This window comes from Mustela nigripes, chromosome 14, assembly GCF_022355385.1.
Source record: "Mustela nigripes isolate SB6536 chromosome 14, MUSNIG.SB6536, whole genome shotgun sequence".
Taxonomy (NCBI): Eukaryota; Metazoa; Chordata; class Mammalia; order Carnivora; family Mustelidae; genus Mustela; species Mustela nigripes.
The window spans coordinates 36,337,489-36,359,450 of NC_081570.1; the positions used below are offsets into that span (position 1 = coordinate 36,337,489).

The 21,962-nt window shown below is 57.1% G+C and overlaps 2 protein-coding genes across 4 annotated transcripts; both read right to left on the reverse strand.

The window, feature by feature from the left end:
- Window positions 1–476: 476 nt before the first annotated feature.
- On the reverse strand, window positions 477–7,328 carry TMEM275 (transmembrane protein 275). Its single transcript, XM_059376545.1, has 2 exons — window positions 7,229–7,328; window positions 477–1,794 (listed from the first exon to the last, which is right to left on the reverse strand). Exon 2 carries the CDS (start codon window positions 1,702–1,704, stop codon window positions 1,168–1,170), a length of 537 nt encoding a protein of 178 aa, XP_059232528.1. The 5' UTR covers window positions 1,705–1,794; window positions 7,229–7,328; the 3' UTR covers window positions 477–1,167.
- A 4,420-nt stretch (window positions 7,329–11,748) lies between these two features.
- On the reverse strand, window positions 11,749–21,902 carry KNCN (kinocilin). Of its 3 annotated transcripts, XM_059374631.1 has the most exons (7): window positions 21,446–21,902; window positions 18,753–18,833; window positions 18,015–18,125; window positions 14,337–14,405; window positions 13,584–13,658; window positions 12,774–12,796; window positions 11,749–12,612 (listed from the first exon to the last, which is right to left on the reverse strand). In XM_059374631.1, the coding sequence occupies exons 1-7, from the start codon at window positions 21,618–21,620 to the stop codon at window positions 12,607–12,609; spliced, it is 540 nt and encodes a 179-aa protein (XP_059230614.1). In that variant the 5' UTR covers window positions 21,621–21,902; the 3' UTR covers window positions 11,749–12,606. The 3 variants fall into 3 exon arrangements, with proteins under 3 accessions (XP_059230614.1, XP_059230613.1, XP_059230616.1); XM_059374630.1 differs by having other exon boundaries at window positions 11,749–12,796; XM_059374633.1 differs by lacking the exons at window positions 18,015–18,125; window positions 18,753–18,833; window positions 21,446–21,902 and adding an exon at window positions 15,505–15,837 and having other exon boundaries at window positions 11,749–12,796.
- Window positions 21,903–21,962: the final 60 nt, after the last annotated feature.

Genomic DNA, 21,962 nt, shown 5'->3' on the forward strand with positions numbered 1-21,962 from the left:
GCAGGCCGGGAGAAAGCTCTAGGCTTTGCATAGCCCCAGGAAGCCCTTCTCTCACCCTTCTCACGGGTGACTCACCCCTTCACCACCACCACACACACCCACACGCACTCTCACATTCATGGATGATGTCAGACAGTGTTACCCAAATACGCCCACACTCCCCATCTCACACACGTAGCCAGGCAACCCCGAGCACAGACACACTCGTATTCATCCAGGCCCCAATCTCTCACGCCTGTTCTCACGGATGTTCCTAGTTACATACTCTGCTCCCCTGGGGTCCCCCTCCAGGCATCCAGGAGGGGCTGGTGCAAGGCAGATGAAGCGCTTGGCTGGGAGGGCCCCAGTCAAGATGTCCAGCCAAAAGCTCCAGTGAGCCCCTCCCTCCAGGCCACACCATCACAAGGGACTTGACTCCAAAAAGGTGCTTTATTGAGGAGTGAGGGATGTCGGGACGGCACAGTGCAGACCACACGGAGGCCCTCCTACTTGGAGGCACCCAGCCTACTCATCATTCACCCCTGTCCGTGCTTCATTCCCAGCTCCCCCTGCTCTACAAGTCAGATGTTCAACCTTGTTCTGCCTTAGAGACTATCCTGGCTCAAATCAGGGCCCCTGCCCCTTCATCCCAAAAGATCATGTTGGGGGCAGAGACGAGGAGAGCAGGGAGGAGCAGAAGGGAAAGCTGGTGGCCTTTCACAGTGTGAGGGGAGAGCAGACAGCCCAGGCTGACATTCTTCTCTGGCCCTGCTTCCTCCCACCCCTTGGGGTCAGGGGCCTTGCTGGGAGTTCGCCCCCTCTCAGAGTGGCTCCATTCACAGTGCCCACGTGCCATGGGTGGTGGCGGCGTGGGGGAGGGGATGGAAGGTCCAGGGGCCTATTTCATTGAGTCTGGAGAGTGGGTTAAAGTAGGGCCCAGCCGACCCCACTTAAAGGGCCAAGGCACTGCTCCCTCCTTTGGTGAGTGTGCCTCTTCACTGTCGTTCTCCCCTCCAGAAGTTCCAGACATGGGACAGATGCGGCCATCTGTGCCCAGCATCGGACCCATACGGAAACAATCTCACTTTTCTTCTTCTTCTCTTCCTTCCTCTCTCCCAGTCCTCTCTTTACTTAAGTGGCACCAACGGCGGGAGCCCGGACTGGGAGTCGGGCCCGGCACGCGCTCCGCTAGGGGGCAACGCGCTCCCGGGGCAGGTTGAGCTGGACGACTTCGGTGCGCGGCGCGTAGACGGCTGCGGGCGCGGGGGCGTCCAGCGCGAAGGGGCCGGGGCTGGAGCGGCCCGAGGACGCGGCCGAGGCGGCAGGGCTGATCTGCACGGCCGTGGTGTCCTGCGCCGTGCGCTCGCTGCTCTCCATCTCCAGCGCCACTGGCCCGCCGCCGCCGCCGCCGCCGCCGCCCCGGCCGGAGCCCGAGGTCGCCGCCGAGCGCGGACGGAGCGCGGGGCCCCGGCGGCTACACACGCAGCAGGCGGCGAAGCAGCCGAGCGCCAGCGCCAGCAGCGCCGGCCCTACCACGAGCGGCGCGTTGCTCCGGGGCGGGAAGGAGGCCAAGGCGCCCACTAGCGTCACGTTCACGCCCGCCAGCAGCACGCACAGGCCGCAGGCGCACAGCAGCGCCGGCGACGGCAGGCCGGGCAGGCGGCCTGGAGCGCGGCCCGCGGGCGGCCGGGCAGCGGGGCCTCGGCTCTTCTCTGGGGGCGGCATGGGCCTGGGGACGCGGGGCACCCATCAGGCCCCGTCCTGCCGTGGGCCTGGCCCGGCCTGCATGGCGTGTGCGAGCTCACCGTCGTCGTCCTGCGGGCACAGAGCGGGAGGGACGGTCAGCGGGGCACTCGGCTTCCACCACTCTCGGTTCGGTGCCGGGGAGGGCAGCGGTCATCTTGGCCGAACCCCTGGCTTCTGCCTCTGAGAAGCACAACCCATCGTGTATGGGTAGGGTCTGTCCATTGTTTCCTGAGGCTCTGGTGGCTGTCCTCTCTCTACTCCTCCAGACTGACACAGCCCCTCCACCCCCTCTCCTCCAGGAAGCCTTCCTGCATTAATTAAATTAAGGGAGTGAGTGGCTCAGCATGTGCCTAGGAGCTCATCAAATGATATCGTTATGACCCGTAGTGCTAATGAGAGGGCAGGTGTCACCTCCTGGAATTTGGAGAACTTCCTCCATCTCCCAAGTGGAAGAAGCCTTAGAAATCATCTGCTCAAGTCCCTCCTTGTCCAGATAAAGAAACTGAAGCCCAAAGAGGTCTAGCAATTTACCCAAGAGCCAGGACCAGGACCAGGACCTAATGACCTTGACACCTGGTCTGGGTGGGAGTCTTCGCCCTAGGCTCTGCTATGCACGACTGTGACATTAGCTTTCCTGACCATCAGATGAAGTCCTGGAGTGACCATGTGAGAGTGAGGAGCCCTGATGTTTCAGATGCCCAGTGAGAAGGGCCAGTCTCCACAGAGGCTGGAGCAGACCCCAGATCCTTCTTCGCAGACTGGGCTTTCTATGAGATTCCAACCCTACGCCCATCCCACCCCCAGGATTCTACTATTGAACCTAGACTTGAAAGCCCAATCACTGGGTGTCAGAATTCTTCCCTAGGATTCTCTAGTTGTATCTGGGTCTGGGATCTATCACTAGATTCTAGAATTCTGGGAGTGCATGCAGAAGCAAGGGTAATGTAATTAGAATCTAGAGATTCATAACTTCTTTGAGAATTCTGTTCTAGAACATGATATCACAGGTATAAAGGCCCTCAAAGGCTGAGGTCATAGCTATGGAGCTGTGTCAGGACTGTGACAAAATGTCAGAAAAGGGCTCTGAGTGGGGATGGGAGGGGGGTAATGGGATAGTGCTACCCCAGGTGGGAGTAGAGCATGCCAGGTGAGCAGCTGACCACGACCTGGACCAGCGGCCTCTCTGTGTGTCAGTGTTAACCCCTGTAACACAGCCTACCTCTCAGGCTGTAGTGAGAATTACATGCTTTCAGCTGAATCAGAGGCTTACCACAGGGCCCAGAACATAGTGAGAGTTCAGTAAATGTTAGCCATGTTGTCACTGTGGAGGTTGCCAGAGAAGGGGGCCGAAAGGTCTCAGATCTGGGGAGGCTGGTCAGATGGAGTCGGGGAACAGAACCAGAGCTGAGACCTGAATTGTCCTTCTTGCACGTTCAAGGCCTGTACACCGTGGGGCTGGAGAGGATCTGAGACTGGGTGAGTGAAAGCCAAGGCTAGTGCCAGGGAGGGATCACACCCTCCTCAATCCGGACAGCCTCTCTCTGCCTGGCCTCTGTGTTTGCAGTAACAGCTGGTTTAGTTTTTATAGGATGAGATTAGGTATCAGTATTATAGCCCCGTTCTATAGAGAAGGACACTGAAGCACAAAAAGATTAACTAAATTCACCCAAGGCCTTTGAGTGGCCATGGTGGCGTCAGGACTTGAAACCTGGTGTTCCCAGGGCCCCGTTCTCAGCCTAACCTCGGGCTGGGTTTGCTAAATGCTGGGGGGGGACTGCTCTGGGAGCCGGAGTTGCTGGAGCCCAGGGTCCAAACTCTCCTCAGGCCCTGTAGATAAGCTCCTGCAATCAGCAAGGACACTGCTCCAAGGTCAACGGCAGAGGAGGGGACCCGCACATTGTGTGGGTCTCTCCAGAAAGGTGAACTCACTTTCCTCCTTCCTTGGCTTAATACACTCAGTGCAACACAAGCACTAACAGGGGCTTGAGCTTCCAAGGGCTAACTGCCAAGGAAGGATTCTTAGCTGCTCCTGGGAGGTCAAGTTGGCTCTGGAAGGTTAACTACCCCCAGAGTCCCCACCCTAGGCAGAGAAAGGGCTCCTGGCCAGCGGGTATCTTGACCCTGGTTGGCTGGGATCTGTGGTGCAAAGGGTGGGGACGCTGAGCTGTCGCTATTCAGTTTGGGCCACTGTCTCCCTCTGGGGGACTGTGGCCCTTTAGCGCCGTGGGGTACTGTTTTGTGGCAAGTGTTCTGGGTGGCTCTGTGGTGGGGTGTCACTGATGCTATTCTTTTTGGGTTTCCGAATTCCGAATTTAATTTCAGAGGCAGGAACCTTTGAGATGATGCTCTTGCTTTCCCGAATCCTTCAAGTCTTTCTACTTCATCCCAAATCCAGCCCTCGACCTCACTGCCTGAGCCAGAAGGAAGGTCATTGCTCTGAATCTTAAGTTGCTGGGATTCGAACAGACCTTTTCTTTAGTGAGGACTCCAGGCTGCTGAGCTGGTAGAAATCACCTAGTTCAATCCCTTCTTCTAGGGATGGGGGAAATTGAGACTTGGAATGAGAAAGCTTAGGGAAGGAGTCCGTGGCCCATGCCAGACCAGAACCATGCTTTCCTTGCCCAGGAAGGACCCTGACCACTGTGATTCAGCTGCCCATGACCCTGATCTAGGAGTCACCCTCCCTGCTGTCCTGCCTCTGGCAGGAGGGGCCTTGTGGTCTCTGTTTGGAGTCCAGGACAGAAGTACTTTGGGGCAGAAGCAGACACTAGAGGCCAAGCCTCAGATGACCAAGACTCTTGACTTTGGTTTGGGTGGACAACTTGGGAGGGTTGTGCCCCTTTCCTGACCTCAGCTGTCAGGGGAAGGTTTAACCAGGTTGTTCTCTGAACGTAACCTGCTATCTCATTAACCTAGCTGTGGTTGTGGAGGTAAAAATGGGAAGCTTTTCAGAAATGACTGTCAAAATAGCAAAAGGTTCCTGAAAAATGGTCCATTGATCTGTGATATGGCTGGTTTTTGTTTGGGTTGGGATTAAGTCACTCCCCCTGAGAAGCTACCAGCTGCCCAGGGGTTCTGGTCACTCTCTAGTGACTCTGTGCTGAGCAAGTTCCCTCCGCTAATACTGGGAATCTTCGCTACAACCGTGTGAGCTGCTGCCGTCCTGAACCCAGGACATTGGGAGGACACCAAGGCTCACAGAGGGGAAGGAGCTTTCCCTGGTTTACTCAGTTGTAACAAGTTAAAGCTGGGATTCAAACCCAGATCCATCAGGCTGAAAAGCCCATGTTTCCCCTAGACCAGAATTACTGCTTACAGGAGGGTATAGAGATGTTTGATAAAAAAAAAAAAAAATGTAGTAATTGAGTATTACTATCCAGCTAATTGTCAACAAGCTTGGGGCCAAAGGAGGGTGGTCTTCAGAAGGGGGAGGTGAGAGCCCCTGGAAAAGGGAGTCTCTGCCTGAAGCCTGCTCAGGTCTGCTGGCCACCCCCCACCTCCCTCCCAGCTCATGGATCTGGGAGGTCTGTGTCCAGTGACACGAGCTGCTTAACCAGGGGCAGTGGCCAGGCTGCCCAACCCCAGGTTCCTGCTCCAAGTGCTCAGGAGCTTCTGGACGAAGGGGTTGGGGCTTCAGGCCAGGCAGTAGCTGCTAGTCCCAGCCGCTGTCCTCCAGGTGGGATCGAGTCCCTTGTTTGCTCAGTGTGGCTCTTTACTCCTCACTGTGAACCCCTCTGTTTCCCTTAACCTTAGCCCTTCTGTTCCCCCTCAGTCCCTGAAAGTCTCGGCCAACTCCCAGGCCCCCAACCCTTCTAGCATACTCTCTACCCCCAAACCTCTCCCTGTCCTCGGGGAGCCTCCCACACCTCCATTACTCAGTGCTGGCTTGTTCACTAGCCTGGATGCTCTCAGCTTCTGCAGGCTCAATGCTGCCTCCCCAGAGCCCAAAGAGCTGCTGCCACCCCTACCCCAGTCAGCCCCCCAGGCCCCCCCTGCCCCCTCACACATTCCCCAAGCTGGAACTGAGGCTTGAGGGGGAGGTCTGAAGGTGTGGCTTCCCGGCTCCCGTATCTGACCTCTGGGTCCCATCATCCTAATCCCTGAGTGCGTGGGCACACGTGTGTGTGTGCATGCGCGTGCACACACATACACACACACGCTCAGTGAGCAGACATACTCAGAAACACAAACACAGAGGTCGCACATCCTGAGAGCTGTAGACACAAGCCAGCACACAGACACTCTCTTGGTTGCCTGCCTGTCCAGTGTAAATGAGCTGCTGCCCAGTAGAGGGGCTCCGGAGTTCTCTTCCCCTGGGAGTGTGTGTGTGTGTGTGTGAGTGTGTAGGGGGGCAATTTGGTGATAAGCAGAGCTGGAGCCTATGCTAGGGGTAATGGAGGTTCCATTCTAGCTGCCCTGATGGCACCCTCCCCTTTACAGTGGGTCCCCATGCCTGCAACAGGCAAGGGACTTGAAGGTCCCCTCCCTGGGGCTCAGGTTTGCTCTTGGGAAAGCAGGAGTCTGGCCTAGATGATCTCTGCCCGCCTCACAGGATCCAGCCTCCTGCACAGCTGAGGGGCCCCAGGGACCCTACACTCTGTAGGGATCACAGCTCTGCAGTTAACGGACCAAGTCTGCACTGAGGCAGGTGAGGCACTCCTGGCGGCCCTACGCTCTCCTCACCTGCCCCAGTGCTCACCTTCTTGCCCACCAGACTGCTTGCGCTCAGCCCCCAGCAGGGGCCATGTCTATGGCCAGATTTGGATCTCCAGCCTCAGTCTGGGCCTCTGCCTCCCCTCCATGCAACTCTGCTGCCTGGAGCTAGTGGGAGGGGTAGGGGGGAAGGACTGCCGGCTGCCTGGTGTGGAGCTGGGCTTCCTGCCCTCCAGTCCAAGTCCTCCCCCCCAGCTCCGAGAGACTTCGGCATCCTTGATACAACTGCCCCATCCTGTGCCCTCCTAGTTGGTTGGCTTCTCATCTCCAGGGCCCAATTCCATTTCAGCGACCCTCTCCCTCACCCCCGCACCCCCACCTGGGGTCTCATCACCCCTGTCAGCACCATGAGCCATTCCAGCTCTGAGAAACCCAGCTATCCTACTCTTGACTATACCCTCACAGCTACCACTAGAGAAACAGCTGGACAGCACCTACTGTGTGCTGTACACTCTATGAGGCCCTTTGCGTATGTTCTGTATCATCTCAGATCAGCGCCCTGAATGTCTATGGGCAGATGCTCTCGCCATCTGTTTCAGACGGAGACACAGAGGCTCCGAGAGGTTGCATCACTTGCCCAGGGTCATAGACATGGTGGGAAGATGTGGCAGATCTGGGATTCACACCTAGGTGGTGCGGCTTCCAAACCCATGCTCTTGACCATGACACTGTACTGCCTCCTGCTCTGACCGCTCTCAGATCTGGGGCAGTCCTGGAGCTCTCAGCATTCCCCGCGCGAGTCTTGGGCCCCCACTTCCTTCTGCACACTACCTGACTTCCATCAATTTACCTTGTCTTGCAGCTTCTGCCTTTGTCCTTCGTTTCTTTGTCCTTCTGCCGAAGCCACCCAGCAGAACCTCCACCTGGCCTCAGTGGGGCTTTCTGCTTCCTCCAAGGCTCTGCCCAAACTGCTAAGGCAAATGGGTGAGAAGAAAACCACCCGCCGGCGCATCTCTGGCACCACTCAGGGCTTCAAGGCTCCTGGGGACCCTCCCTCCACCCAGTCAGTGCTCATCAGCACCCCCACTGTGACTGCACCTCCTCCGGGAGACACTCATGACCCTCCAGTCCAGACCCCCCTTCAACCCCACATCTACCTCCACTCCCTTTCCCTTACTCAAAGCTCTTTCTATACTCCCTACCTGTCTACACTTTACCCCCACAAGACTCATTCCACTCCGGTCTAGTTTCTGTCCCATCATGCTGCTTTCTCCTCATTGCTGAAATTAGCAGACAAGGTTCAGTCCTTAGCTAACCTGCCCTCTCCACAACTTTGGCCCTGCTGATCCCTCCCTTCTGGAAGCATTCCCTTCCTCTTCGAAACAGGCTCCTTAAACTTCATCTTCTGCCACAAAGCCCAGACTCCCAGTCAGACACCCGGGCTTCACCCTCCCTCCTCCTCCTCCCCCAGGCTTTTCTCCACGCGTTTCCAACCCAATCTATCGCCAGTCCCTGCAGATTCTCCCCTCTTGAGTGTCTCTGGAATCCATCCCTTCCTCTTCAGTCTCCCTACTTCCTCACCCGCTCCCCTCCTCCATTTCTCCCAGCCGGCTGGCTGCACTCTTCCTGGGCTCCTCACTATTGCCTTTGGGCTGGCTTCTTCCAGGCAGGCCCCCTGGATTGTGCTCTAGTGGAGCCGAACTCAGCAGGTGTGGTCAGGTGGACATTCTGTCCCCTGTGCCTGAAACAAGGCTGGCTTTCCCTTCACCTGGCTAACTCCAGCTCAACCCTCAGAGTGCCCCCACGACTTCGCTTCCCCCAGAAAGCCTTCCCTAACTCCCGGGGTCAGCAGGTCAAATTAGGTGCCCCCGCCTGTGTCCTCCAGCGCTTTTCCTGGAGGACCAGCATTCTGTCCCCCTTGTGTGCTGCTATGGTCACAGTGGAGTACATTGGTTAGACAAATGGGGAAAAGAGGAGTTGGTCACAGGGGTGTCCTGCCTTCCTGGTTTCTCCTGGGTCCTGGTCTTGAAGTGACTCTGTCTACTTCTCTCTGACTCCCTGATCACTCTGGGCTTTGGGAGGGGATGGCTGTCCACGGAGCAGTGACTGGAGGTGGGTCCTGGGGGCAGATTCTGGCTGAGTTATAGAGCAGGGAGGGATCAGGGTCAAGCAGAGGGGGCTCAAGGTAGCCACCGCATGCTGTATGTCCCCTGCTCCTGTTTCCCTCTATGGCTTTCTCATCTATTTTCGGAAAATCCAATCCTGGGCTACATGTCCCTGACCTCTTGTCTGAGCACTACTCCGTTCTGCTGGGGTTTCAGGGTGGATGGAGCTTCCTCCATTCCCTAAAGACACCCGTCCTGGTGGCCCTGTCCTGGCAGCCCTCTCCTGCTGGTCTCATCCCATTGGCCCCCTCCCACCTCCCACCTCCCACAACTCGTAGGGCTTTCACTTGCCTGAGCCGGTGGGACGGACGCTTGTCTGAGCAGCCCAGGCCAGCAGGAGGGCAGGATCCCCCAGGCTGGGGTTTGGGGGGCCAGGGACGGACGTGTGGGCGCCAGGGGTAGGGGGCGCAGGCCCAGGCTGCCGGGCCCCTAGAGGCCGCGGGCGGCGGGTTCCGGGCGCCCCTCCGCCGCGTCGCTGCGGCCGGCCGATGGACCCCTCTGCGCCCGGCGCAGCGGCGTTCTCACGGAGTGTCTTCCCCCCTCTCGCTCAGCACCGCCCCCTCCCCTTCCCTCCTCTAGTTCGGCGGCATCTAGCACCTTACACTGAGCTCCCGGCACCCCCGCGGTCTCCAGCCCGGACTTTGGGGGACCTGGGTTGCAGACGTTGCCACTCTGGAGCGAGGGTCGTAGGTGGCACCGTTCCGTCTGCAGCCCCTGACGGATTCCCCCACCTTCCCTGGAAGGGGCGGGGGTGGAGCTCTTGGGGGCAGGGAGACTTCTGGGGGAAGGGGCTTGATTTCAGCCACCCTTCCCCAGTCACCGCCCACCAATCCCCCGGCCCCCAGAATGGGGTGTGGCCACGATCCCCTTCCAGGAGGCGACACTGTCTCCCAGTGCGGTCTGTAAGGACCTATTGGGGGGTAAGGGGTGGGGAGGGAGGACACGGTAGGAGACTGAGGCACTGATTTCTAGAACTTGGAGGTGTTCAGCCGGAAGAGCATCTCCTCCAGCCTCTGCCTTCATTCGTTTGCTTATCCATTCAAAAACCCTTCCTGGGCGCCTGGGTGGCTCAGTGGGTTAAAACCTCTGCCTTCGGCTCAGGTCATGATCCTGGGGTCCTGGGATCGAGTCCCGCATCGGGGCCTGCTTCCCTTCTCTCTCTCTGCCTGCCTGTCTGCCTACTTGTGATCTCTCTCTGTCAAATAAATAAATAAACTCTTAAAAAAAAAAAAAAAAAACAAAACAAAAAACAAAACCCTTCCTGATGCGAACCCTGTGGGGGTTCAGGGGCATGGGGCTGTAGGGGATGCAGAGACAGGATGTGTCATCCTTAGACTTCAGCCCCTGCCTGGTCAGTCCTTTCAATTGGCCAGCAGGGCTGTGACCTCTAAGGGGCTCCCTGGACCACTCACTCTCCACTTCGGTATGTTCTCTGAGCCATGGTTGACTTTGCCTTCACCTGGCTAACTCCAGATTGGCCTTCACCATGCAGCTGGGACATCACTTCCCTTGGGAAGACTTCCTAAACTTCCCAAACCGCAGCAGGTCAGATCCAGTGTCCAGGTCTGCATTCTCCAACTTTTTTCCTTGAGGACTGGCTTTCTGTCCACCTCGTGGGGCCAGCCAGGCATAGCTGCAATTGAGGTCAGAGCAGGGCTGCGGGACAGAACTGATTTCATTTATTGAGCAGACTGCTGGGAGAGCTGGGTTCCATGAGCTGTCCCTGCCCATGCTCACTCTGTGCGGAAATATTGGAGGGTTCCAGAGCTGCTCAGAGGAAAGAGAGCACTTCCCCCCCTAACATGACCTCCCACACCATCCTGCCTACTTGGCCCAAACTTACCTTCTAAAGCTTGGGTGGGGAGGGGCATGAGCTCCGCATGGACCACTCCTGTGACCAGGTTGAGGGGCGGCGGGGGGGGGGGGGGCGCGGGGAAGGACCCTGGGGGGGGGGGGGGGGGGGGGGGGGGGGGGGGGGGGGTTGCTGTGGAAAGACACTTGGGAGGATGGATCTGGACATTCAGTTAGACTGGGGGAAAGGAGATCTCAGGGGTCCGGTTTCAAGGGCCCCTGCCTAGTTCTTGCCCAGTAGACATAGCCCTTGCCTTTTATGCATTCATGCCTTAGGTTATTCTGCTCTGATCCCCTATACCGCTCTGTGTCAAGCTCTGCCTGGCATCAAAGATACCAAAGCCTTGCCTTGGGGAAATCATATTGGGGAAGGGTTTGGTGGTAGGTCAGGGAGTGCCACACTCCTCTTCCCCACAGCTCAGGCTCCACTTCCCTCATTTCCACTCCTTCCATCCTTGGTCATCGTTCTGGGATGCTTCAGGTGAGGTACAAAGATGGGCAGGAGGAAGGGTTTCTTTGCTGATCAAGGAGGGGCCCCCAGGCCTGGGTTATGCTGCAGATGATACTGTTGAGGGAGCAGGCAGGGGGGAAGTGGAGGGGAGGGAAGTGCAGGGAGGGGGACTTCTCTGAGGCTGGAGGAACCACAGGCTCCATGATGGGCCAGCATTTATGAGTGGAGGCCTGTCACACCATGGCCAGCCAGTTGGTCCCCGTGCAGAGTCCAACAGCGGGTAGAGGCTCGGGTGGGGAGTGAGAGGAGCCCTGGATACAAGGCCTGGCAGTCCAACCTCTCACCGTAGGACTTGAGGTGTCCCTTTCTCTGGAGGACCTCAGCTTTCCCATCTGTACAATGATGTGGTCTCTGCCACTTTTGGTTTGGTTTTGTGACATCTGTTGGGTACCTGTGGGCCTCGAGAGGAGGATGAAGACAGGGACCACTCAGAGTGGTGAGGGTTGTGATGGACGGAAACCCTGGAGCGGGGCGAGCACGGAGAGGTCAGGGGAGGCTTCTGAGAGGAGGAGCTATCTACATTGGTCCTGCAAAAATGAGACTCTTCCCAACTTGTCCCCCTGCTCAGAAACCCGGACAAGGCCACATGGAGCAAATGGCTCTGTGGAGATCAGACTGGGCTCCAACCCAAGGGTGTCGGGGAGCAAAGAGCCGCGGGAAGGCGCAGCCACATCTGCACGCGTCCATGCACGCCTGGGTAGGTCCTCCTCGCCCCAAACCCGGTGGGTACGTGGGCCTTGACGTGGCTCTCCAGGGAAAGACTGGGGATCGTTTTTCCATTAAATTTAAGCCACTAACATTTTTTTAAAAAGTTTATTTATTTGACAGAGAGGGAGAGAGAGAGAGCACAAGCACGGGGAGCTGCAGGCAAAGGGACAAGCAGGCTCCCTGCTGATCAAGGAGCCTGATGTGGGACTCAATCCTGGAACCCTGGGATCATGATCTGAGCTGAAGGCAGACACTTAATTGAGCAACCCAGACCCGGGAGGTGGGGGCTTTTGATAGGAATGGGAGGCCTCCAGAACACAAGACAAAGCTTGGAGGCTGGAGTGTTTGAGATTGTTCAGGAGCCGTGAGAGGGTAGGGGACAAGCGAGAAGGCTGGAGGTCTTGCCTGGAGTTAGATCACCAAAAGCGCTGAAGGATGGAGTCACATACAAGTGTCAGGTCAGGACTCAGCCCAGGAGCCATTGCCTCCTGGAAGCCTCTAGGTTGGTGCCTCACTGAGACTCTGTGTCATAGCGGTGACCATTTTGTTTGTCCAGGCCATGCTCCTATCTGCTTTGCTGCTGCCAAGAGCCTGTCCCTGAGGAGTTGCCCAGAGTTTTTGAGAACCTGAAAGAATCTGGTCCAGACCCTCTATCTAGCCAGTGAGCTCTATAGGCCCAGGGCCAGGCCTTAAGGGCTGAGGGATCCCATCTGTGGTTGCTGTGGGGGTGTGATTCATTTCTGTGGCCAGCCTGGAGCAAGGGACTGAGGGATCTCTGGGCCCAAATTCCAGAGAAACTAGTCAGTAGATCACAAAAGGGGAGGTTGCTGAGCTGCAGTCCAGAGAGAAAATCCAGGGCAAAAGCCTGACACAAGGGCCTTCTGTAGAACGTTCAGCAGCGCCTCGCTTCAGGCCCTGCCGGTGGGCTGCATGGAATCCATCTGCAAGAGCTTTGCCCAGGCGAATGTGGGGCTGGTGTCTCCAGAGCCTGGTTTATCTCTGGTTTGGATCCAGAAGGGCTGTGAGAGCCGGGTAGCCGGCAGGCAGGCACGGAGGGAGGGAGGGAGGAGGGGAGGGCAGGGTGTAGACCCTCAGCCCCTGCCTCAGCCCTCCCCAGTCCCCCGCCCCCCTGGCTTCAGCTTTTCCAGTGTTCTGCTCACCGTGGACAGGCTGCTGCGGGCTCCTGGGGGACAGACCAGGACAGGGCTGCCTGAGTAGACCGACTCTGGGGCAGAGCAACCCAGAGGGACCACCGGGGAGAGAGGGGAGTCCCAGGGGACAGTTTCAGCTGAACTTAAAGAGGCAGAGAGGATCAGAATGGCCCTTCAAGAGGACAGCAGCATGGTGGGGGTTGGTTAGAGAGACGACTCTGGGGCCGAGTACCTGGTTTCAGGTCTGGCCTCAACATTTCCTGGTTGCCTTACTTCATCTCCCTATGCCTCAGTTGGCCCACATATAAAGTGGGCCTAATTATAGTCTCTCCCTCATAGGGTTGTTTTAATGTAAAGTGTTTGGAGCAGGGTCTGGAAGGGGACCTTATGCTGGCATTAGGTGTCCTACCACTGGTGGGTAGCCGCTGTAGGTTGGCGCCATCTTTGAAAAACTCCTGCCCTAGAATTTTCTGGTGTGTGGAGATGGGAGAGGAGGCAGATGTTCCATTTCAGGTACCAGCTCTGGATTCCATCATTGGAGAAGAGAGTGAAAACATGAACTGGGACATGGGACCTAGAGCGGCTCCAGTGTCCATAATGGGCATGATGAGAAGGCCCGAGGTCAAACAAGAGGAGCCCAGCTCAGCTTGGAGCAAGAAGGGTTTTGACCAAACACATGGGAGAACTGCCTGATCTGCTGGCTCCCGGTAACTGGGGACATCTCTCCTGTGTGTCTCTCAAGGCTTTTTCCAGGGTCCCACAGAGCTGCCCAGCCAGAGAGCAGAGACGGAAGATGGACTCTGGAATTTGTTAACTTACCCTCTTTATTGCCATTGGCACTGGATCTTCCCTCGCCATGGTCTGGCCCTGGGTGGGGGTGGATTCTCAGGCTCCCTGTGGAATAAGAGCGCCCCAAGACCCTGGTTACTAAGCCGTTGTCAGATCAAGTCCTGCTTTGGGAAGGGAAGTCCTTCCTACTGTCTCATTTCCATCCCTGCTGCTGTTTCTGTCTGCCACATTCCTGGAGGTCTCCCACATGATCTGGGCTGATTTAGGAGCGGAGTTCGAAGAAACGGGTCCTTGAAGGGAAAGATGGCAGACCTTTTAAGGAGGTGCGCATCATGGGGAGAACTAGGACTCTGTAAACCCCAGGACTGATGGAGAGGGTAACATGTATGTGGGGGGGGGGGCAGAGATGCGTTAAGGAGCTATAAAGGGTCCTGAAGTCTTAGGGGTGGTAGAGGGTATTTATGGGGCTCAAGGTATAAAATGGGCTTATCTGGAGAACTTGGAGGCTCTGGGGGAGTTAGAAACTCTCTCAGGGGGAGATGGGAGTTCTGGGTGCTCTGAGCTGGTTGAGGCGTATTTGCAGCAACAGGCTGGAGTCTGCTGCATGGTAGTCATGGCAACGCCAACACACCCCCACCACGCACGCGCGCACGTGCCCACACCCAGGAGCAGTCACACACAGGGGCTGGGCTCCACCCCAGAGCAGGCCACGGACTTATACACAGTGGGTTTCACCAGTGGTCCTCGGAAGCGGGCTCAGCTGGGGGCTGGTCGAGGACTCACCTATGGTAGGCAGAATGTGGTCCAGGCTGAACCGAGCCTTGAGGAATGGGTAGGCCAAGATGAGAAGCCCTGAGAAGAGAGACACAGAGGGGTTCTGTGATGGGCAAGGGGCCTGCTTAGTGCAGGCTGCGTGAAGCTGTGGGCAGGCTGTGCACCTGGAAGTGCTTTCTTGGGGAGATAATGGGTGTGCATGGGAGGAGCATGGGGGTGCAGGTTGGGACTCTGGGTGCATCAATGTGAGCGTGTGAGTATTGGGAGGGGGCGGCTCCCCAACACCCAGCTCCTAGAAGGGAGCAGGGAGTGGTGCCTATCTGGGGAAGGGGCTCCAGGTTGTGAAGGCCCAGGCTCCTGGCTCCAGCCCATCCCAGTGATTAGCATGGTTAGCTTCCGTCCTTCTCAGTGGGCTGGAAATGGACCCAGGGGACATCCCCACCACCAAATGCCTTTGCCCCATCTTCCCCTAAGGCAGAGCTGGGAGCTCCTGAGCAGGCTCCTTCCCACCCAGACCTGGGGAGGGCTTAGCAGCACAGTGGACTGTGCCTGGCCCACTCCCATTTCATCCCCAGACCACGTGTCTGTGGCCTTGGAAAGAGTTTGCAGGTACAGATGCCGAGAACCAACCAGTCTGCTGCTTCTGGCTCTGCTTTTACCCCAGGGGAGTGGGGAAAGGGATGGTACTCAACATCATTATGGGGATAGCAGTGGGACTGACCCAGGCAGACAGATAGACTGATGCCTGGATAGACAGACAGATGCCCTGCCAAGGTATACCAGGAAAGAAAAGGTAACCCTTTGAGTTGGATCCTACCTTGGGTCACAGAGTGTCCCACTGGGACCTCTGTCCTCTTTTAACTGCCCTGCTGTCAACCCACCCCCAGCTGGTTGATGAATTCCACCAAAACCCCAAGAGCCCAGGGCTTGGAACTAAAGGGCCAGAAGAGGAGCATCCGAAGAGACCTGTGGCAACCCTTCTCCACAGTGTCCTTATTCCCGGCAGAAGGAATGTCACCGCAAGCCTCCTCTGCCTCCCCGTACCCCAGCAGCTGCCTTGCTCACACCTCTAGCTTCCATCCTCCCCAGACAATTCCTGCTGAACCAGCCCTTCCTTCCATTTCTCATTCACCTAACCGCACCCCTGCTCGCCTCCCCATGCCCTTCACCTGCTCACCCAGACCGGCGGCGCCAATAAAGATGCCACCCACGGCAGCTGCAGCTTTGGACACAGACACGCCGATGATGATGCTGCCGGCCACCAGGCCGAGGCCCACGCAGGCCAGCTGTAGGCAGTGGAAGTCTCTGCTGCTGATGGGGATGTCCATGCAGGCCTACTCAGGTACTGTCTGCAGCCAGTGGGGCCTGTCCCCAGGAAAGCCCTGGAAGTCTTGGTCCTCTTGGATGTGTCTTTGTGGGTGCTCCCCCTTCAGAGTGGGAATTGGGCAGGAGGATTCAGCCCTGGTAACCCTATCCCACAACTCTCCTAGGGGCCCCCAGCCGCGCCTTGACCTAGGATCCCTGCCAGGTCACACCAGCCTACTCCTCCTACCGTGAAGGCCCGGAATCTGGAGGCCACTCTTGAGACTCTGGCCTGATCACCTCCTGCCTTGACTGTCAACGTCCTGGAGAGCCAGGCCTGGCCCACCAGGTCCCCCCTGTTACCTTCCTCTCAGGAGAGCTTTGCCTGAGCTCCCCTGCCCAGGACATGGGGCTCAGGCCACCTGGAGCTGGCTCCGCTGCCACTGGGCCTTGGCCTATGAAAGTTTAAAGCAGTGGAGGCGGTCGGTGCAGGGGACACGGGTTCCTCGGAGACGCAGGCAGCTGGGAGGCCCTGCGTTATTCATGAGGTTGCAATGTGAGCTGCCGCAGGCCCCAGAGGCCCACTGGGGCCCTCAGCCCAGGTTCTGCTGCTGCTTCATGAGGGGGCAGGATAGACTGGTGGCTTCACGTGGAGCTTAGCAGCCAGGGATGTGAGGGGACTCCCTGGCTACATGCTCAGGGCACCCTCTGCGCCCATCTGGCATTTGGCACATGGGGCTTCTACTCAGGGACTCAGAGGCGGGCATGGGAGGGGACCTGGAGGAGGCTCAAGAGACAGGAATGGTGACTGGCACGGGAGGAGAGAAAGAGGTATTCCTCTGAGTTCCTGCTCTCCCCTCGCCCCTCCCCACAGCCTGTCGACCTCTGGTCTCTTAGGGGGAGCAGGGTTGAGGGGTCCTGGTTTGAGGCTGATCTCAGTGCACCTCCTTCTCCTCAGGTAGGCTTGGTATCTACCCCCTTAATTGCCAGTAGGCTGGGAGAGTGAGCCCTCTCAGCCCTCCTGGGATCCTGGGTGGGGGTCTGAGAAGGAAGAGCAGGGAGCAGAGTTGTGTGGGGAATGGGGTAGGAGGAAAACAAATATGGGGAGAAGGATTGGCAGGGACTGGGTGCCAGTGGCCAGGGTCAGCTAACTGGGACAGGGCTAGCACCTCCTGACTTCCTCTGCCCAGCCTGTCTGACCTACTTGCAGGACCCCCCAGGTCAAGGCTAGGCAGTGGTAGCCCAGCCCTGCCCTTTCCCGCCCCCAGACCCAGCTCTTCTTGGGCCCTTGATGCATCAGGGTCTTCCTGATCCCCAAATCTGGACCTGGTCCTATGCCTGCACCTAGGCACCTGGGCACTATTCCCAGGGTCCCATCACTAGCCCCACTGGCTTCTGTTTGCGTGCCTCGGTCTCCCCAAGATGTCTGCCACCCAACAGAGCCAAGCCACAGTCCTCCGCCTCCACAGCGACCCCCTCCCCCTCATTCCTCCCCTTTTCTGCTGCTGCCCTTCTGCTGAGGGTCTGCTTAGCCCCCGCTCTCTGGGGAATGCCTCCTCGTCCTGCAGGACCCTACTCAGCCAGCCCCAGCTCTGTAAAGGCATTCCCGATGGTGCCTGAGTGGGTGGGCTGCCTACCACTGCTCCCATGTCCCCATCACCTGGCCTTGTTCTCTGTCTCCTCTGTAGATCACCAGCCCCACAAGGGCTGGTTCAGGGAGTGAGCTTCTCTGTGCTCTGCCTGAACATAAGGCAGAGCTCAGGGAGGGCCTGGACCTGCATGACCAGCTCGGGTCACCACAGAGGAGGGCCGTGGGCACCATGGGACCTCCATCTCTAACAAGGGGCATTCTTTGGGTGGGGTTGGGGAACTGAGAAGGCCAAGGTCACCAGACTGAGCTTCAGTGAAGGGAAGGCCCCGCAAGGAGGCTGGAGAGGGGCCTGGGCAAAGACGTGTGAACTCAAAAGTATGTGGAGAGGGGGGGTGACTGCAGAGCACCAGTGGGCCCCCCTGGCTGTGTTCCTGGCCCCCATAAGAGGAAGCCCTGGAGGTGGGCATTCCCCAGCTCCAGGGGCTGCTGCCAACATCCCCTGTGCCTCTCTCCAGGATGAGATCTGATTATTCCTCTAATTAGGTATCAAATGACAGCCCATGTCTCTGTCACACATAACTGCTCTCCCACTGACTAGTTTTAGAAGGAGCTGTCAAAATACTTGTCTAGGAAAATGGGTTCCTGAGATGTTGAGCTTTGGGAATCTCAACCCCCTCACCCCCATTAAGTGTTTGCATAACTCTGGCTGGGCGGGGTGTGAGGCTGAAGGTGGCCCCCCCCACTGTCAGCAGGACAGGGCGCCTCACACTGTGGGACTTGGGCCAGCCACTCACCTCTTGAACCGCACTTTGCCCATCTGGTGGAGGGGGATGGAGATGGCAGAGGCTGGAGCCAGGGAGGCCGGTGCATTGTGAGCTCCAGATCCCAGAAGAACACTCTAACCTCTAAAAACAAGACCAAGTTCTAAATTGGAGGGTTTTGTTTTTTGTTTTGTTTGTTGACATTGTAAATCCCTCAGGGCCTGCAGTCAGAGGAGGAAATATGGAGGAGAGACACAGTAAACCATGATCAGTTACAGGATCACAGAAGGACAAACCCATCCTCTAAAGTTCCTTTAGAGAACAGATGGGGAGTGGTAGGATGGCCCCAGAGTTCTTGCGAGAACCTCAGTGTCCAGATCCCGTGCTCAGCTGGGAAGTCCTCTAGCATTTCTCTGTCCCTGGATTTCTGACTTGTCCTATTTGAGGTGGGAGAAATTGGCAACCCCACCGTCAGAGGGAGACACTGTGTTCAGTCAAGGCCTTCACATCTTTTCCCATGACAGGGGAGTGTCATGAAAGGCTGCTTGAGGGATGCCTGGGTGGCTCAGTTGGTTAAGCAGCTGCCTTCAGCTCAGGTCATGATCCCAGCGTCCTGGGATCGAGTCCCACATCGGGCTCCTTGCTCAGCGGGGAGCCTGCTTCTCCCTCTGCCTCTGCCTGCCATTCTGTCTGCCTGTGCTTGCTCTCTCCCCATCTCTCTCTCTGATAAATAAATAAAATCTTAAAAAAAAAAAAAAGGCTGCTTGAAACCTGTGTGATGCCTGCTGTCCTGTTGACTGGAATGTAGAGAAGAAGGCTTGGTTATTCTTTCCTTGATACAGGCTATTTCATCTGTGAAAAAGAAAATACAAGTTTGTCCTTGGATGATGTGCTTCCTATAATAGGTAAGAAGATGGAAGCCCGAGTTACTAGAGGCCGATCGCCCCACCTGTTCCCTACCTCACAAGCCTCAGGGCCCTCCTTGCTGAAGCCTGGGTCCCCTAGGCCTCTGGACTCAGGGTGGTGGGTGGGCAGCGGGTGGGCCACGGGTCACAGCTGAGTTCTGCCTCAAAATCTGTTTCCCAGAGAGGCCCGGGCTAGAGTGCCTGCCTATGCTCTTTCCTTCCCAGAAGTGCTGAGTCCCAGGCTGGCATGGGGTGGGAAGGAAGACTGGGAGAAAAGACCTCAGTGTGGTTTAGTTCTGTTTATTTTTCTTGCGGGGTGAGGACCCTGGAAAAGAGCGTGATTAATGCACCGGTCCCCTGGGGGACGGGCAGCTTTCCCAGACTGTTCAGAAGCTGAACTCGGGAAAGTGGCTTCCAAGGTAACCACTACCATGGCAACAAGAGTGCCAACTGAGGGGGGACCTGGCTCCTCGTCCCCTCCAGACCTAAGCGGCTGGAGTAGCTGGCACAGGACCAGGGCCCTGCTGTTTAGGAGCGGGGTCTGGTGAGAGACATTTAGCCAGGAGGGAGAAGGGGCCCCCAAGAGCTCAGGCAGGTAGACATCTGGAGGGAGAAAGACTTGGCCTTTGTGCCCAGGCCCCCAGAGAGGGGTCAGACAGGAGTCCTGCTAACTGGATTTGAGGCAGGAGGCCTGAGATCTAGGATGTGCTGGCTGGCTGAGACCAGCCCACACCTGAGCCCTAGAGCCAGGGGACTGGCTAGCACAGTTCTGGGCCCCAGAGCCTCCCTCCCTCAGTGTGTCTGCCAGACCTCCACCTGCCCAGCAGAGCCAGGCCCATGGCCTCAAAAAGGGCCGGGGACTTCCCAAGATCACCCAGTCAAGAGTGGCAGAAGGACTAGAACCCAGGACCCCTGATCCCTAAATGCAAACTCTGGCCCTGGCACTATGGCTGCCTCTTGGGGACAGAGACCCCTGCCCAGAGGGGCAGAGCAACCAGGCAGCAGGAGAACCCCACGAAGGGCTGGAGGCCAGGCCCATCTGGAAAGTCTAGACCCATCTCCACCCACACAAGCGAAGGAAAGGGGGGGGGGATTTATCTCTCTCACTGGCTCTGGGTAGAGGGATTGCGCCTCTACCAGCAATAAGAAGGACCAGCCACAGCCAACCCTTGATGGCGCATTGGCTGTGTGTGCCTGGAATTGCTCTAACCACTCCCCGTTTATTAATCCGTAATTTCACAACAGGACCATAAAGCAAGCACTAGCATCCCCGATTTTGGGTTGAAGATACTGCCACTCTCAGACACTAACTTGCTCAGGGCTCAAAGCTAGTTATGTGGCAGAGCTGGGATCTGAAGCCAGGCTGCCTAGCTCTGGGTCCCGAGTGTCTCTGGGAAGAATCCCAGTTCTGTCTTCCTACCTGTACATCAGGGTTTTTCTCTCTTTTCTCTGCTCAGTTCTTCTAAGTGGGGTGACTTACCTCCAGGGACGGCTACAGAAACTAAGCAAGATAATGCCTGGACATTTCTCTGCCAGCAGCTGTTGCTTAGTGCACGATGATGCTAACAAACCCAGAGGAGACACTGGAGCACTGAGGCAGAGCCACGATGGATGACAGGGGCCTTGCCAGGTGGACCGGGGTGGGGAGATGGGCTAGTAGAGGTGGGCCACCTGAGCAAAGGCACAGAGGCCTGAGAGCCAGCTGGAGCTGCACCCAGAACTGGGTGGGGACACTTGGTCCAGGTCTTTCAGCTGGCCAACCTGGAGGACTAAACTCATACCCTGGTTCCAAGTCCCCAGGGAGGGACTGAGAGGCTTTGGGCCAAAAGGCTTAGAATCTGCAGGCCTGTTTCTTCCAGCCCATCCCCCTCCAGGGAGAATTAGGGGTGTGAGGCCAAATGCAGGGATGAGTCGGGTCAGGTGGAGACATCCAATCAGTGGGGCAAGCATACTGTTTCCCTAGCTACCAGGGAGTGTGGACCCCGCCTTTTGGGTACCTTTTGGGCACCAATTCTGACCAAGGTGATAGGCTAGTTCAAATACCTACTATGGGGTGAACTGTAATTCAATTGGCCACCCATGTGTGACCTAGCATGACTGTGCAGCTTTTTCTGTGTGTTACAATCTCATTGGCCACCTGTGTGTGGCCAGGCCCAACCACATGGCCTCTGCTCTATAAAAGCTAGTCTGTAAGGCAGGGAGGAGTCACTCTCTCTATAAGAGGCGGCCCCGCACATTTGGTTTGATTCTCGATGCTTGGCGCGAAATAAAGCTTTGCTTGACCTTTGCTTTGTATCAGTCTCGCTCCTTTGATCACGGACCTATCATTGGGGGACCTATCAGTTGCTGCAAAGGGAAGACTGTTAACAGAGAGGATGTCAGCGTCAACACAGAGGCTTTGTTGCCTCAGGATGGCTCCTAGAGTGAGGAGCCCCTGACCCCACCTCCCCTCTCCCCAGAGAAGCTGCCAGCAGCACCTCTAGCACTGCCTTGCTCCTCAGACCTCCCTCCTGCTCCTCCTTGGGAACTTCTGAAGCCCCGTCCCACCCCAGCCCTCACCAGTGTGGTTCTGAGGGTTACACGGGACAAAGCACATGGAAGCTCTTTGCACGACGAACATGACAGCTGTGGCTGTGAGGCACCATTTTTCTTTGTTCCGACTCTGGCAAGTCCTGGGCACACAACGGATCCTCAAGAAAGGTTTAGTGCTGCTCTGGGCGGAGGGGACCTTCATTCCTGCTTGGGCGCGTGGCTGGCCTGGGCACAGGACACACCTACTAAGGCATTTTTTTGAAGCTGGTTTGTGTGATGGTCGCTGATGTCGGTCTTCCACCTGATGGGGAGACCCTACAGGACAGAGGCTGTTTCTCACTCATCTCTGGGTCCTGCCACGGAATAGGAGACTGACAAATGTTGATGAACTTCATTCCCTCCCCTAAAAAAAGAAAAGCAATGATCTCTCCTTCACCTTGTTTTGATCCAACAAGGGGCTAGATTTAGATGGTCCCGATGAGGGGCACCTTCTCCCCACGGGGCTACACTCGGCCCCTCTCCAGAAGGCCCATCTCCCTCTCAG